Source organism: Sorex araneus, chromosome 9 (genome assembly GCF_027595985.1).
Source record: "Sorex araneus isolate mSorAra2 chromosome 9, mSorAra2.pri, whole genome shotgun sequence".
Taxonomy (NCBI): domain Eukaryota; kingdom Metazoa; phylum Chordata; class Mammalia; order Eulipotyphla; family Soricidae; genus Sorex; species Sorex araneus.
Window position 1 is genome coordinate 16,554,758 of NC_073310.1, and position 14,320 is coordinate 16,569,077.

Here is a 14,320-nt window from a genome sequence, read left to right on the forward strand (position 1 = left end):
TTAAGGACCCCTCTGATACCTGACTGTTGTCAGGTATGCTGTTGCCCAGCTCCAGGCAGCCCTGGTTGGGTGGGGCTGGTTCTGGAGAAAGTAAAGACTGACTGTATTGTATTCAGATCCCCGCTTTCCCAGAAGTCTTTCTCTTGAGCAGATGCTCTGGATGGTCCAAATATGACAAAAACAGATTCATTGGTTTTTCAAGTTTATTTTGAAGGAAGAAAAATGTACTTGGAGGGAGCGGGCTACACCTGAGGTGCTCAGGGGCTACTCTTGGTTCTGTGCTCAGCTATCACTCTGACTGTGCTGGTTCTGTGCTACAGGGACCCCATGAATGTTGAGTCTGCTGCATGCAAGGTAAGCACCTTAACCTCTATAGGAGCTCTCAGGGCCCTGAAAATAATTATCCATCTATCTATCTTTGCAAATCTATATTTGCCACACCCAGATGTCTTCAGGATTTACTCCTGGCTTTGTGCTCATGGATTATTCCTGGCAGGGCTTGGAGACCCTCTGTGGTTTAGGCGATTGAACTGGATGGATTGTGTGTGTAAGCCTTACCCATTGTACTATCTCTTCTGCCGTGAAAGTATTTTCCCCCTACTTTAAAATGTAAAATGTAAAGTATTTTCCCCCTACTTAAGATGTTGCTTATTCAAGACAATTTTTTTTCTTTCTTCCCTTCTTTCTTTCATTTTGGGTGTGGTGTCAAGTAAAAGCAGATCATCTTAATCAAATTTTGCAAATTATTTTATTTAATTTTGGGTTTGGGGCCACACCCAGCCATGTTCAGGTCTTACTCCTGGCTCTGTGCTCAGGGATCACTCTTAGCAGTGCTTGGGAAATTAATTATATGTTGTGCAGGGGATGGAATCTTGGTAGACCGTGTGCAAGGCAAGCGCCCTGTCCACCTGCTGTACTATCTGCAGTCTTAGTCGGAGAAGGAGGGCTACACAGAGGGATGGTAATTCATTCCGAGGTTTGTTTGTTATGCTTTTTTGCGGGAGAGGAGGCACAATTAGTGAAGCTGGCGGTTGCTGCAGCCCACGCCTAGGGGACCATGCAGTAGGATAGAATGTAATAGGTCTCCTGCACGCAGAGCTTGCGCTCAGTTGAGCTAACTCTTTAGCCGTGAATCTGGATTTTGAAAATTTCCATTCTATTAGAACCAGACGAGGAAAGAAGAGGCATATTTCAAAAGGGCAGTGAATAGGAAGCTTATCTTCTGGGTGATTGCTGATGCTCGGTGCACACGTGTTAGGTAGGTGCTGAGTTAAGCAGACAGTTATCGTTATTAAATACAGAGAGATGGTGAAATGGTGTTGAACTCCACCCCAGTTACCCTCGTCCCCCCATGGCTTCTTACAAGATCAGATACAGGGTCAGAACGTCTATGAACGTCTATGGGGGGGGGGCTGTTTCAATTAGACTTCGTGACTGCAGGAAGATGAGAAGATGAACTCCATTACAATCCAAAGGGCTAAATGGCTTCCTCCTCCAATGCGACTGTCTAAGCGACACTGGTGCAAGAATCAGACACGTCCCGGCAAGGCCAAGCGGACCGCCAAGCCTTTTCCCGTTTGATCCTGGAGGTGGGGGTGGAGGGCCAGGAGAGGGGGAGCTTGCTCCCGGGAACCGTGGATCGGGGCGGGGAAGCAGAGAGGGGCAAAGCACAAGCGATAACTGCTGCACGGCCGCAGGGAGCATCAAGCCTCCAGACACGAACGTCGCCCGGGAGCAGGATCTGGTCCCCAACTCCATGCGAGCTCAGGCAAACGGCGAGGAAGAGAAATGTCTGCCGCCGAGGGCGGAGCGCGCCAGGGGTGCTGGCTGCGGCGGCGGTGGGAGGAGCGAGAGCGTGGGGGCGGAGCTAGGGCGGGTGGGCGGGGCCGAGACGGAGAGACGGGGGCGGGGAGAGGACGGCGGGGCGGAGCAAGAGAGCGACCGGTGGGCGGGGCGAGAGCCGCGGAGGCGGAGCCCCGACGGCGGCGAGGGGCGTGGCCCGCGCGAGGGGTGTGGCGCGGTGGGAGGCCGGGGCGGGGCGAGGGCGGGGCGGGGGCGGGGCGAGCCGAGCTGTCGGGGCCCGCCCCCCCGCGGCCGGCGCGCCCGCCCCGCCTTCCCGCTCCCCTCGGCGGCCCGGGCGGTAGAGTGCGGGGAGGGAGGGGAGAGCGGGTCACGACGCTGCTGGGGCGGGGATAACCCCTCACGTGGAGCAGATGAAAGGGCCGCAGCGCGACGGCCGGGGGAGCCGAGCCGAGCCTGCGACCCACAAAGCCGCCGCCACCGCCGCCGCCGCCGCGATGGGGCTGTGAGGCGTCCGCCCGCGCTCGGTCGTCCACCGGCCCGCGACTATGCCCGGCCGCGCCCGCCCTCCGCGCCCTCCCGCCGCAGGACCATGAGGCCGCGCTCGGGCGGGCGCCCAGGGGCCCCGGGCCGCCGTCGCCGCCGCCGCCCCCGCGGCCGCCGCCTGCCGCCGCCGCCGCCGCTGCCGCTGCTGCTCGGGCTGCTGCTGGCGGCCGCGGGGCCCGGCGCGGCGCGGGCCAAGGAGACGGCGTTCGTGGAGGTGGTGCTGTTCGAGTCGAGCCCGAGCGGCGACTACACCACCGACACCACCGGCCTCACGGGCCGCTTCTCGCGGGCCGGGGCCACGCTCAGCGCCGAGGGCGAGATCGTGCAGGTAGCTGCCCGCCGCCCGGGCCCAGCGCCGCCGCCGCCACAAGATGGCTCCGGGGGCTGCGCCCGTCGACCCCGCCGTGGGCTGGCGGGAGGGCGGGCGGGCGGGCGGGAGGCGCGGCGCCGAGGCCCGCGGCATCCCTCCCCGGCGGGCGGGCGGGCGGGCGGGCGCGTGCGAGCGAGCGGGCGCTCAGCCTCCCGGGGCCCCCGAGCCCCGCGCCCCCGCCGGGGTGGCCCCCGGGGGCCGCGCGGGCATCGCCTCAGGTGGAGGTCCCGGGGCTGCCTGCGGATGGCCAACTTGGGAGAGCGCGGGCGTGCGAGGATGGGGTGGCCGCTCGCGCGTGCCCTCCTTGGGGGAGCAGCCAGGTCTGTCCGGGGGGGTGGTTCTGCACCGGCCGCACCTTCCCCCTCCCCCGTCACCTGGGCGCCGACCCCTCCTGGGAGCCGGGGGAGCTGGCGGGGGAGCGGGGCTCGCGAATGCCCCGCAGCGGCGGTGGCAGGCGGGCGACCCTCGCTGCGTGCCTCCGATTACCGCGGGCCACGGGGAAGTCGCCCGCCCGCCCCCGGGCCGCGCGCGCTTCTGCAGGAGGGCCTGGGAAATGGGGAGACGGGGGCCGCGCTCTTGACAGGGCGACCCCCCACCCCGTCTCCTCCCCCACCGAAGCGTGTGCGTTGCGTGCCCGGGGAGGCCGGCGGGGACGGCTGGAGGCTGTGCCCGCCGCTGGAGGAAGCAGTTTAGCAGTTGCGACCAGGGCTGGTTCCTCCACCGTCCGCTGCCTTGGCTCGCGAGTTTATCTGATGGTTAGACGGGCAGCGCACTCGGAGCGGTTCCTGGGCAGCCCGGGGGAGGGGGTGCGATCTCTGAGCCCCGAGGGGGGCGTGTGTGTGTGTGTCTGTGTGTGTGTGTGTGTGTGTGTGTGTGAGATCGAGTCGCTGCGGGGCTCCGAGTTTTGGGCCCCTCTGCGTTCTGAACGGAGAGGAGGGCACCGGCTGGAACGGTGGCAGCGCCCGCCCCTGCCCTCTCCGCCCGCGGGAGCTGCAGAGCCCTGCGTGGCTGGAACGCGGAGCCGTGCAGCTCGGCTCCTTAGAGGTGTGTCCGTAGGAAGCCGGGGGAGGCTTCTCTGCCAGGCCATTAATCAGCAGCGTTGCCTTGCACGGCCCGGCTCCCCGCCTCAAGCTCCTGCGGAGTAGATGCAGGCGGGGGGTGGGGGGGTGGGGGGGGTGGAGAAACACTTGTTGTCTGTGCGCGAGACTTGGGGGACTTTTTTGTTTGTTTGATGATGTTCTAGCTCTGATCTTGACGCGCTTTATAGAGAAGCTGCTCTGCTGAAAAGCTCTCAGTCGCCGTCTGCAAGAAAGGCTTGGATCTCAGGCTTGTGCCTCGCGCCTCTTAAAGCTGACTCCTTGTTTCTCTTGTAGGCGTTCACTGGGCTTTGATGACCTGAGAAATGTTTGATTTACAGCCTTCCCAGAGAAAAGATGCTTTCACGTGGCACTTCACTTTTTTTTTTTTTTTTAAAGGAGACTTTTGAAGTTGGCGATTTTTATCTGCAGTGTTTTAACCTGACTCTCCGCAGTAGTAGTTCGTCTGGCGGGCTTGTCCATTAGGACGAGGGCTATGCTTTGGAGATAATCTTGAGTTCGCCATTTAATACAAAATTAGCAGTTTAAACACACCATTTGTGACTATTTTATCCTGGTGAGTGGAGAGATAATGTGTGAATTTGGCAGAAGGAATATATTCTCTTGGAAGTTTTTAAAGTGCTTATCTAACCCTTTTGTAGTTCATTAGCCTAGTCAAAAAAAAATTAAGTCCACAATTGCTAAGGAAAGAAAAATGATTTAAATGCTATTTAATAAGTTTACCTGTTAAGCAACCCTAATGGGTGTCCTTAATTCCCTTATAACTGCAGTAATGGTGGTAAGCTTATCCAGGCTGTCTGAATAGTCATTTCTGGGTGCGCTCTCTTTCTTTTGGGGCCCACTTGCTAAACCTTTTTCAGTGTACCCAGGGGGTGCAGTGTGCTTCCAGGACACATGTGTGCCCAGGCTGGCCATTTTTCTCACTTCTTTAGATACTTCCCCATTGAAAGAACTGATGTGATTGGACCCTGTCAGTCCTGAGAAATACTTTTTGTTTTGGTTTTGTTTTTAGGTCACATCTGTTTTGGTGCTTGGGGATCATGTCGTGTCCAGGATTGGACCTGGGGCTCCCACATACAATCTAGGCCTTTCAGCCCTCTGTGTCATCTCCCTAGCCCTGAAAAAGATTTTCAGTCAGGAAAAAATGATGCTTTAGCACTTGGAAGAGGGAATGTAACACTTTGCACTAGAAAGGAGAATGTAAAAGAAACAAATCTGTGTTTAGTTTCCGATGAATCATGTTTTATGTGTCCTTGTTGGATTTTCCAAACCTCCTTTTCCTTACTCTCTTGAGAAAAAACTGCATGTGTCTGGGAGGTAGGGAGCATGGTGGTATCTTGAGTTTACCCAGGTTCGATCCCTCGCAATGCGTGCCTCACCCCTGCTCCCAAAGCATCTCCAGGTGTAGCCCTGGAGGCCCCCCCAGCACAATCTGGGGTTGCCCTGTTGGCCTCCAGCACTATTAGGCAATGCCCCTAGAAGTGAGCAGTGGCTTCGCTCCCCTCCCCCACTAAATAAAAAAGTCAAACCTATGTGGCTGTTACTTAATATTTTATGATCTTCAGAGCAGTTTATTTTCCTATAACTAATTCTATAACAGCTTTTGTTATGTCCTGTGGGATTCAGTAGCAGTGTTGATGATTTGGGAGAGAAAAATCCTGTGTGGGAATACTTCTCCTATAAAATTTTTAGGATTGGAAATTGGCTTGTATAATTGATTTGATTCCTTCCCTATTAGATGCTTTGATAGTATGTGTGTTGATGGATGCGTATATTGTAAATTTTTTTGTAACTTGATTTGCTCAGATAATTTGTTCAGTCATTTGCACAGGCTATGGTAGGCGGAAGGCCTGATTAAGAATTATATATGTGTATAAGAAAGAGTAATTTAAGTGTTGGATTTACCACCAGATGTCCTAGTTTCTTCCTGCATTTTGGACTTAAATAACTTTCCCACGGTCACCAGCATGCTCTTTAAGAAGAGAGATTAAAAACAAAAATTTCATCAGTGGAAGTTGTGAAAAATGAGTGTATTTGATAGGTTATCAATTACTTTTTATCTTATCCATGCAGCATTAAGACCCATTTGCTTGAAGGGGATTCAGTGTGAATGTTGGAGAAATTAATTACACCCTGCTTCAGAAGAGTGGAACTGTAAAGGGTTTATAGACATATTGATACATTTTTCATCTTTGTACCAATTTGTGGTCATTAATGAGATCATTATCTGAAATTTTCCAACTTGACACTATGCAGCTCACATAGTTGTATTAAATAAAAGGCCAGATTAAACCCCGGCCTGTGGTCTGGGGATTAGTTCAACAAAAAAGAAAATTTGTGTTGCTAGAGATGAAAGATTGTTTTTGACCGGAAATGCGTTTTCAAACCCTCCTGGGAGACGAATTTTTAAAATGCTCGAGAAAATAATTTGTGAAAGAAGTCTTAATGATAGGCTTGGTATAACTTTAAAACTGGCCTTTTTTGGATCCTGGGTTAAGATCTGAAGTGATCTTGAAAGCAGAGGAGTGCTAGAACATTTTAAGGACCAAACATTTTGCAGATTTTAGCCTTTCTGTGAGGATGGGAGGACTGGGTACTAGGTTAGAAAGGCTGAGTGAGGTCCTTAAGTACCTAGTATTAAGAGGGAATAATTTTAGGAAATTATTCCTGTGCCCCTCCCCCACCCCCGCAGTTTCTGTAGTTTTTAGCATTTGATCAACCTCTTTTCATCTCCATTTAAAGTAAACAGGCCTGTCTCCAAAAATTGACTTACCCTAATAGAACAATTGCTTGCTGACAGCTGACCTGGATTTCATAGAAGGGATTGCTGACTGTCTAGTCAGAAGAACCTTCATAGAGTTGAACCAAGAATCTGATTTGGTGGGAAGTATTAGGACTGTGTTTTGCGGCCTTATGAATTCTTAGGGGCGTTTATTTTTTGTCTTTTTCTGTGAGATCTTGTGGGAGTTTCTAAGACAGCTTTGATCAGAGAGGAGGAGAGGGAGATGAATTTGTAATATAGAGCAGCGCTCTTAGACCTTTTTCCACCTGCAGACCAGCACTCATCCTGCGTACTGCTTTGGAACAGCAGTTGGAACTAAGGTGGTAGGCTCCTGATTTCAACCTCCCTGCACGTGTGGATGGCACTGCTCCTTGGGCTGGTGAAGCCCACTAACATAGAGATGAGAGAGTAGAGTGATGGATTACATTGATGAGTCTGTACTATGTACTATGATAGGTCTCATTCCCCTGACCCTGAAAGAGCCTCCAATCTTGGGAAAGATGAGTAAGGAGAGGCTGTTAAAATCTCAGAGCTGGGAGGAATAGAGATGTTATTGGTGTCCGCTCGAGTAAATCGACGAGCAACGGGATGATAGTGATAGTGATAGTGACTGTGTACAGGGCATTGTGTCCAGTTCATGTTTGCATATCTCATTCTAACATTAGTGTGGAATTAGCGACTCTTATTAGCTCATTTCACAGATGAAGAAATTGAGACTGAGAAAAGCTATTTGAGGACTTCAGCCTTACATAGCTCAAGTAGTGAAACCTGGGTTGAAACTTAGATGTGTCTGGCTCTTTTGCTTTCATTGTTGCCAAATCAGTAGCACGTCACTGATTAGGATTTTGACTAACTCAGGACTAAAACTTAGCTCTCTAGGGGTTTTCAGCCTGAGAGTTAGACTTGAAGAGATGACTTATGAAATCCTGAAGGTATATGTGAATCTTGTATTATGAACCCCAGTTCTCTCAAAAGATATTTTGCTTCAGGGAGAGTTTTGCAGTATTCTCTTCTCCAAGAGGAAAAAGAGAAATACTGGTCTAATATCATTAAGAAGAATTTATGTGGTAAGGGGTCTGCTAGAGGGAAGTCACCTGCATGCAGGGTCGCCTGACTTCAGCATACTCGATATATATTCACCAAAGCTCGGTTCCTTACCATGCTGCATTATTGTTTTCTGTTCTTGTAGAGATAGACATGTGTATTTATAAATGATAATCCTGATTCTGAAGAGATTGTGTGGGGGTAAGGTGCTTGCCTTACACAGGACCTTCCCGGGTTCAATTCCCAGCTAAGGGTCTCCTGAGACCCACCAGGAGTGATCCCTGAGTGCAGAGCACCCTGAATGTGGCCCCCCCAAAATAAGAATAATAAAAAAAAAGAAAACAAGAAAGATAATTCATTCTGACCAAGTTTCACCATGAAATTGCACCCTTAATCTCTAAGACATCCATTGCCTATAAGAAATTGACTTCTTTTGTTTATCTGGTGCTACTTAAAGACATCAACCTTGAGAAAAGTGAGAAAGTGTTCTTAAAAGAAGTTTTGGCACTTAGATGGTGAAGTACAAGATGTGATAATCTATCTGGATGCAGAACATGGGAGAGCAAAGTCTAAATATGTGTGTGTGTGTGTGTGTGTGTGTGTGTGTGTGTTTGTGTTTAACTATTCATTGGAAAATGAAATGAAGTATCTGTCCGTCAATGTTGAAATGTCTGAGGAGCAGCTCAGCACACCTTCGCTGTGGATCTGGGCCCTATTGGTGTGGTTCTCTTTTGCTCTTCATCCTTCCATCAGCCCCTGGGTCTGCAGCGCCTGTTTCTTAACAGGAGTTGATATTTGTGAATGACTTATGTATCAAAAGTGGACATTAGGGAGGAAGGGCATAAGCTCGGATTAGTTGATGAGAATAATAATTTTGGGATTATCATTCCACTTTGGTGCGATTTCCAAGAAACTTGCTTGGCTGGATGGAAAGAAGGGACCATTCCTCTGGTATTAGAATAGCAGACTGTGTCAAAGTGACCCATTCAGGAGCAGGATACCCAGCCATAAAGATTGGAAGATGGACTGTTTCTGATAGAGTATTGAGAAAGCTGTAATCAAGGTATCTCTTAGGGATGGATGGAGACTTGGAGAATGGTTCACAGCTATGGAGATGGGTGGAGTAACTGTGAAGGTCTGATAATCAGAACCCGCATTAATCTGAATGTATACTACACAAAATCTTTGTTTCCCTAGGCTGGACAATGTAGATTTGCACAAATTTAAAAGGCATTTAATCAGTTTTCTTCATTAGGAGAACTACACTTGGCCATCTAATGTTAGATAAGGAGAGACATGTCTAGAGAAGTGAAGTGAGTGATTGTCTGGAGCCGTATCAAAGGCAAAGTGGTGTGCGATAGGGACTTCCCTCCCCACCCCCTGTTAATCCTCAGTGCTGTGACATCCAGGCTTGAAACCCAGATGCCATCTTTGGCTGTCCGGTGGTGGAATTTACCAGTGAGAGCAGATGGAAAGCATGCTTATGATCAGGTGTTTATTTGGGGAGAAACAGGCATTGTTAAGTGTACACTGGGTTAAAGTGGTTGCTTTTCTCCTCTAATTTAGATTTTGAGTAGCTCAGTCTTCTCTATCAAGGCTTTTAAAAATAGCATTTGGGTGCAGCAGGTAGGGTGTTTACCTTGGACATGGCCGACCCAGGTTTGATCCCTGGCACCCTGTATGGTCCCCTGAGCACCACTAGGAATGAGCCCTGAGTACCACCGGGTGTGGCCCCAGAGCAAAACAAAAAAAAAAGCTCCCAGTGCTCAGGAGCTTCCTGTGCCGGGTATAATGCTGTGCTCACATTCGATGGGCGACGTAGATGGCGTGCCCCAGGATTTTAGATGAGGAAACCAATCTTGAAGTAGTAGTGTCACTTGGTGAAGTCGCTGACAAGTTGATAATAGGACTGAGATTCAACTGTAGTTTTGTCTGATTCTAATGCCATTTCTGTTCCTATATGACTGCTTCACTTGGCACTGTCTCCTGCTTAGGATGGGATGGGAACTGAGGGGGGAATTTAGTGCACAAGGTAAACCTTGACTGACCAAAGCTGTAGCTTGAACTTGAGAAAATTTTATCATTTACCCCATACTCTCTTCTTTTTTTCTTTCCCCATCCTTATTTTGGAGGGTGTGTGTGTGTCTGTGTCTGTGTGTCTATGTGTGGTGTGTCTGTGTGTCTGTGTGTATCTGTGTGTGTGTGTGTGTCTGTGTGTGTGTCGTGTCTCCCCCAAGCGGTGCTCAGGTGACCCAGGCCCCACTCAGTGGTTCTTGAGCTACCAGCTCAGCCAGGTTCAATGCTCGGGCCCCGCAGTGCAGTGCTGCTTGTTGGTGCCCCAACCACCAGTGCTTGGGGGGGTCTTTCTTTTTTTTTTTAATAACAACGCTCGCTTGAACTTGTTTGTTCCGCAAAAAGCCAGTCTGTTAAGTTTGGGAAGAGAAACCAGTGCCTTGAAGTAGACAGCTGTCTCTTGATGGCACTTCCGTTGTTTTTTTGGCTATTGGGAAAGTTGGAACAGCCGGAGTGTCCTGGCATTTGAAAGGATTTCTGGTGGAGGCACACCTCCTTCCTGTGGCCTGCTTTTTTTTTTCTTTCCTTTTCTTCTGTGGTGCTGGACATGGAACCTGCATGTACAAAGAGTTCCATCCCTGGCCCCTGTGGGCAACTTACTATTATTATTATTAGTAGTAGTAGTATTTTGGGGGATCATACTCTGCAGTGCTTAGGGGGTTACTCCTGGCTCTGTATTCAGTAATCACTCCTGGGTGGTGTTGGGGACTATATGGGGTTCCAAGGATCCAACCTGGGTTGGTCACGTGTAAGGCAAGTGCACTACCTGCTGTGAAATCGTCCTGCCCCTCCGTGGGCAGCTTTTCAGAGTGGTTCTGGAGTCAGTTGCTTTTCTCCAAAGAGATCTGGTCGTGTACATCACCCTTCTATGCATAGGCTGCCTGTGTCCTAGGGTTTTTTTTTTTTTTTTTAATAATGTAAACAACTTGTAAGAACCTAAAACAGTTTTTCCTGTTTCTTTCACCCTGACACAGCTGACACAGGGGTGCTTCGTGCTCTCAGTCAGCCCTCTGCCTGCTTCTGAGGGCAGCCAGTAGGCTGGGCTGAGTAAGGCACCGTCCCTGCCCAGTCCCTGCCCATAGGCGGCTGAGTACAAGCCGAGTACAAGCCGATTACACTGCCGTCACCTGGGAACTCGTCCCATCTGTTCTCTGATAGGATCTATAGGATCCATCTATAGAGTCCTCCGAAATACCTGGCCCAGGGGGCTAAGTTTAGGCCTGGGCAACTCATTCTGAAGAAAACATGTACATAACAACACAGTGCGCGGATTCCAGCCTCCTGGCCCTTTTTTACCGACTCATTTTTACCTACCTTTGAGGTTAAAACTGATAACCCTTTTGTGGAACTTGCCTTTATACCTGTCAAACAGGATAGGGAGGAGGTGAAAAGTAGAGGTTCTTTGTTCCATTGAATGAGATGTTTTAAAATCTGACTTTTAGCGGCCCTGTTGACTCATGATAGTGTGAAGGGAATGAGGTCAGCTGGCCCATTGTGGTTCTCGGGAGAGCATTTTATTTTTTATTACCCTTAAGATGTGTGGTATGACTTGATATCAATCCCCTTCCCTCCCCAGCTCCCCACTGTAGCACACTTGCCTAGAGACGAAATGTGCAGAGATGATTCTGTGAAAACACACTTTGATCTTAGAAGTCTGAGGTGAAAATGAGTGTTGGAACAGGACTTCTGCTCTCCCAGTGATGCAGTTTCAGAGCGGAAAGGGGGTGGTGGTGGATCCAGGGCTGTAAGAGTTTGACTAAAACTTAGCTTTATATTTGAGTTAATTTGGGCTTGCTAATGTGTCAGCAGATATCTCTTGGGTTTTCACTGTGATTAGAGTCTAGAGAAGAAACAAGACTTATGAACCCATGATAAGCTTTGTGCTTTACAGATGTTGCTTCTGTGAAATCTCCCTTACACCTCTGCAGTGGAATACCTCCACTTTGCAGAAAAAAAGCTCCAACTGAATCAAACCTTCGTTTGATTAGAGAGAGAACAGTGGATGTGGTGTCTGCCTTGCATGTGGTGTCTCTGGTACCACATAGGGCCCACCAGCACTGCCAGGAGTGATTCCTGAACAGAGCCAGCAGTAAGCCCTGAGCACAGAGCCGAGTCCAAGGAGTAAGCCGTAAGCCCAGCTTGGTATGACTCAAATACCAAATAAATTGGCCCAGAGATACAGGACACACCTAGGAGAAATATAGGAGACACAGGAGTTTAGGAACTTGCCTTGTATTCAGCCAACTCTGGTTTGATCCCTGGCACTATTGCCTGATGTGACCCCAAAACTGAATTTTTTTTTTTTTTTGAGGTTACTGAGTCTGACTGAACTAAAGCCATTTGTTGCCCAAATTATTGGACCTACTTGCCTGAAAATCTGTCTAGGCATATTTTCAGAAGACCTGTATGAAATGGTTAGATTCATTATTGTTAACTCAGTCTTTTAAAATATTTTTAAATGTCATCTAGGGTGGGCTGGAGAGATAGTTCAAAGGTTAAGACTCTTGCCTAGCACGTGGCTGTGACTGTGACACTGGTTCAAATCCCAGCACTGCATTTGGCCCCCTGAGCATCACCAGGCATGGCCCCCGAGCACAGTCAGAAGCAGCCCAAAATTTAAAAGGGGGGGCAGGGAAGAAATGATCTCAAACATTTATAAAAATAGTCCAGGTTTATTTTAATATCACTATCACTATCATCCCGTTGAACATCGATTTGCTCGAGCAGGCCCAGTAACGTCTCCATTTGTCCTAGCCCTGAGATTTTAGCAGCCTCTCTTTACTTGTCCTTCCCAACGGTGCTGCATTAGAGCCTCTTTCAGGGTCAGGAGAATGAGACCCATCATTGTTACTGTATTTGGCTTATAAATACACCACGGGGAGCTTGCCAGACTCTCCTATGCGGGCAGGAAGCTCTCAGTAGCTTGCTAGGTTCTCTGAGAGGGAAAACTGGGCTATAAAATGTATATTTTAATATACTTGGGAAAATACAGCTATAAGTATGAAATAAAATCAACTCCACCACCTACAGTTATAGATAATTGCTAAGCTTTTGTGTTTTTTTTTTTTTTTTTTTTTTTTTTGCATTTTGGGTCACAGCTGGCGATGCACAGGGGTTACTCCTGGTTTTGCACTCAGGAATTACTCCTGGTGATGCTCAGGGACCATATAGGATGCTGGGAATCGGACCCGGATTGGCCGCATGCAAGCAAACGCCCTACCCACTTTGCTATCACTCCAGCCCCTAAGCTTTTGTGTTTTGATACAGATTTTCTTTTTTTTTTTTTCTTCCCATAAGCTTACAGAGACTTCAAAGAAAATGGGGGTAGGAGTGGGGAGGAAGTAGCAACAGTGTTTATGACCCTTGGTCCATGTGGTCAGAAACCTTTTTAAGTCTTCATGTAGCCAATTCTTGGTTTCCAGTATTATACAATAATGTTGTGAGAAATATCCTCTCAAGCTTTCCATGATTATTTTTATGGGATGCGGTTCTAGAATTAGGTCCACTGTGTCAAACTGTCCAAAATCATTAGGATTCCTGATATGTGTTGTGAGTTCGCTCCTGTGGAAGAGTGTACTAGTTTTTTTTTTTTTTTTCTTTTTGGGTCACACCTGGAGATGCTCAGGGGTTACTCCTGGCTCTGCACTCAGGAATTACTCCTGGCAGTGCTTGGGGGACCATATGGGATGCCGGGGATCAAACCCTGGTCGGCTGCGTGCAAGGCAAATGCCCTACCCGCTGTGCTATTGCTCTGGCCCCAAGAGTGTGCTAGTTTATTACCTCCCGCATGCTCACATTCCCTCCATCACAAGGAGAATGCTTACAGCAAAATAAATAAATAAATAAATATATTAAAAGAACCAAAACCAAACCAAATAAAAAAAATCTTCAAAAAGTGAATGTGCATATTCCTATTATTTAGTAAAGTGTAGAACACCAATTTCCTCCTCGCTGTCAGGAGGATTTGAGGATTTAAAAAAATTTTTTTTTTTTTTTAGCTTTTTGGGTCACACCCAGCGATGCTCAGGTGTTACTCCTGGATCTGTACTCAGGAGTTATTACTCTGGGCAGTGCTTGGGGGACCATATGGGATGCTGGGAATCGAACCTGGGTGGGCTGCGTGCAAGGCAGACGCCCTACCCATTGTGCTATCACTTCAGCCCCAGGAGGATGTGAGTTTTGATGGATGATGACTGATCGCATCAACGGGAAGGACCTGGCCAGTGACAGTACAGTGTGGTCTCAGGATCCCTCCTTTGGAGCTGTGTCCAGCAGGGCTCAGGCACAGTAGTTGCCTTTATGTTCTTGGCAGGTGACTGTCCAGGCAGATGGCTGTGCTTGGAGGTCTAAGGGAGACCTCACTGAAGGGATGGATCACCGTCTGTTAGCACAGTCTGTGGCCCGGGTGGGTGCTTGTGTTGGTCAGTTTTCTCTCTGCTGTTGAGCAGCCTGGGCTCAGAAAGTCCATGTCCTGCTCTCCTCCTACTCAGAGAGCTGATGTCCATTTACAGAGGGCAAGAAATGCAGTAGAGCCTGGCCCCAAATTGTCAGGGACACATTGAAGCTACCCCATATGGGCTGAAAATGGCTACATGGTATTTGGTTTCT

The 14,320-nt window shown here is 49.2% G+C and overlaps 1 protein-coding gene across 1 annotated transcript in view; it reads left to right on the forward strand.

The window, feature by feature from the left end:
• The first annotated feature begins 2,145 nt into the window (after positions 1-2,145).
• ZNRF3 (zinc and ring finger 3) overlaps positions 2,146-14,320 on the forward strand; it is a 166,392-nt gene continuing 154,217 nt past the window's right edge. Inside the window, exon 1 of the mRNA XM_055147179.1 lies at positions 2,146-2,674. Coding sequence (XP_055003154.1) covers positions 2,393-2,674 — 282 coding nt within the window. The 5' untranslated portion in view covers positions 2,146-2,392. The remainder of the gene's footprint in view (positions 2,675-14,320) is intronic.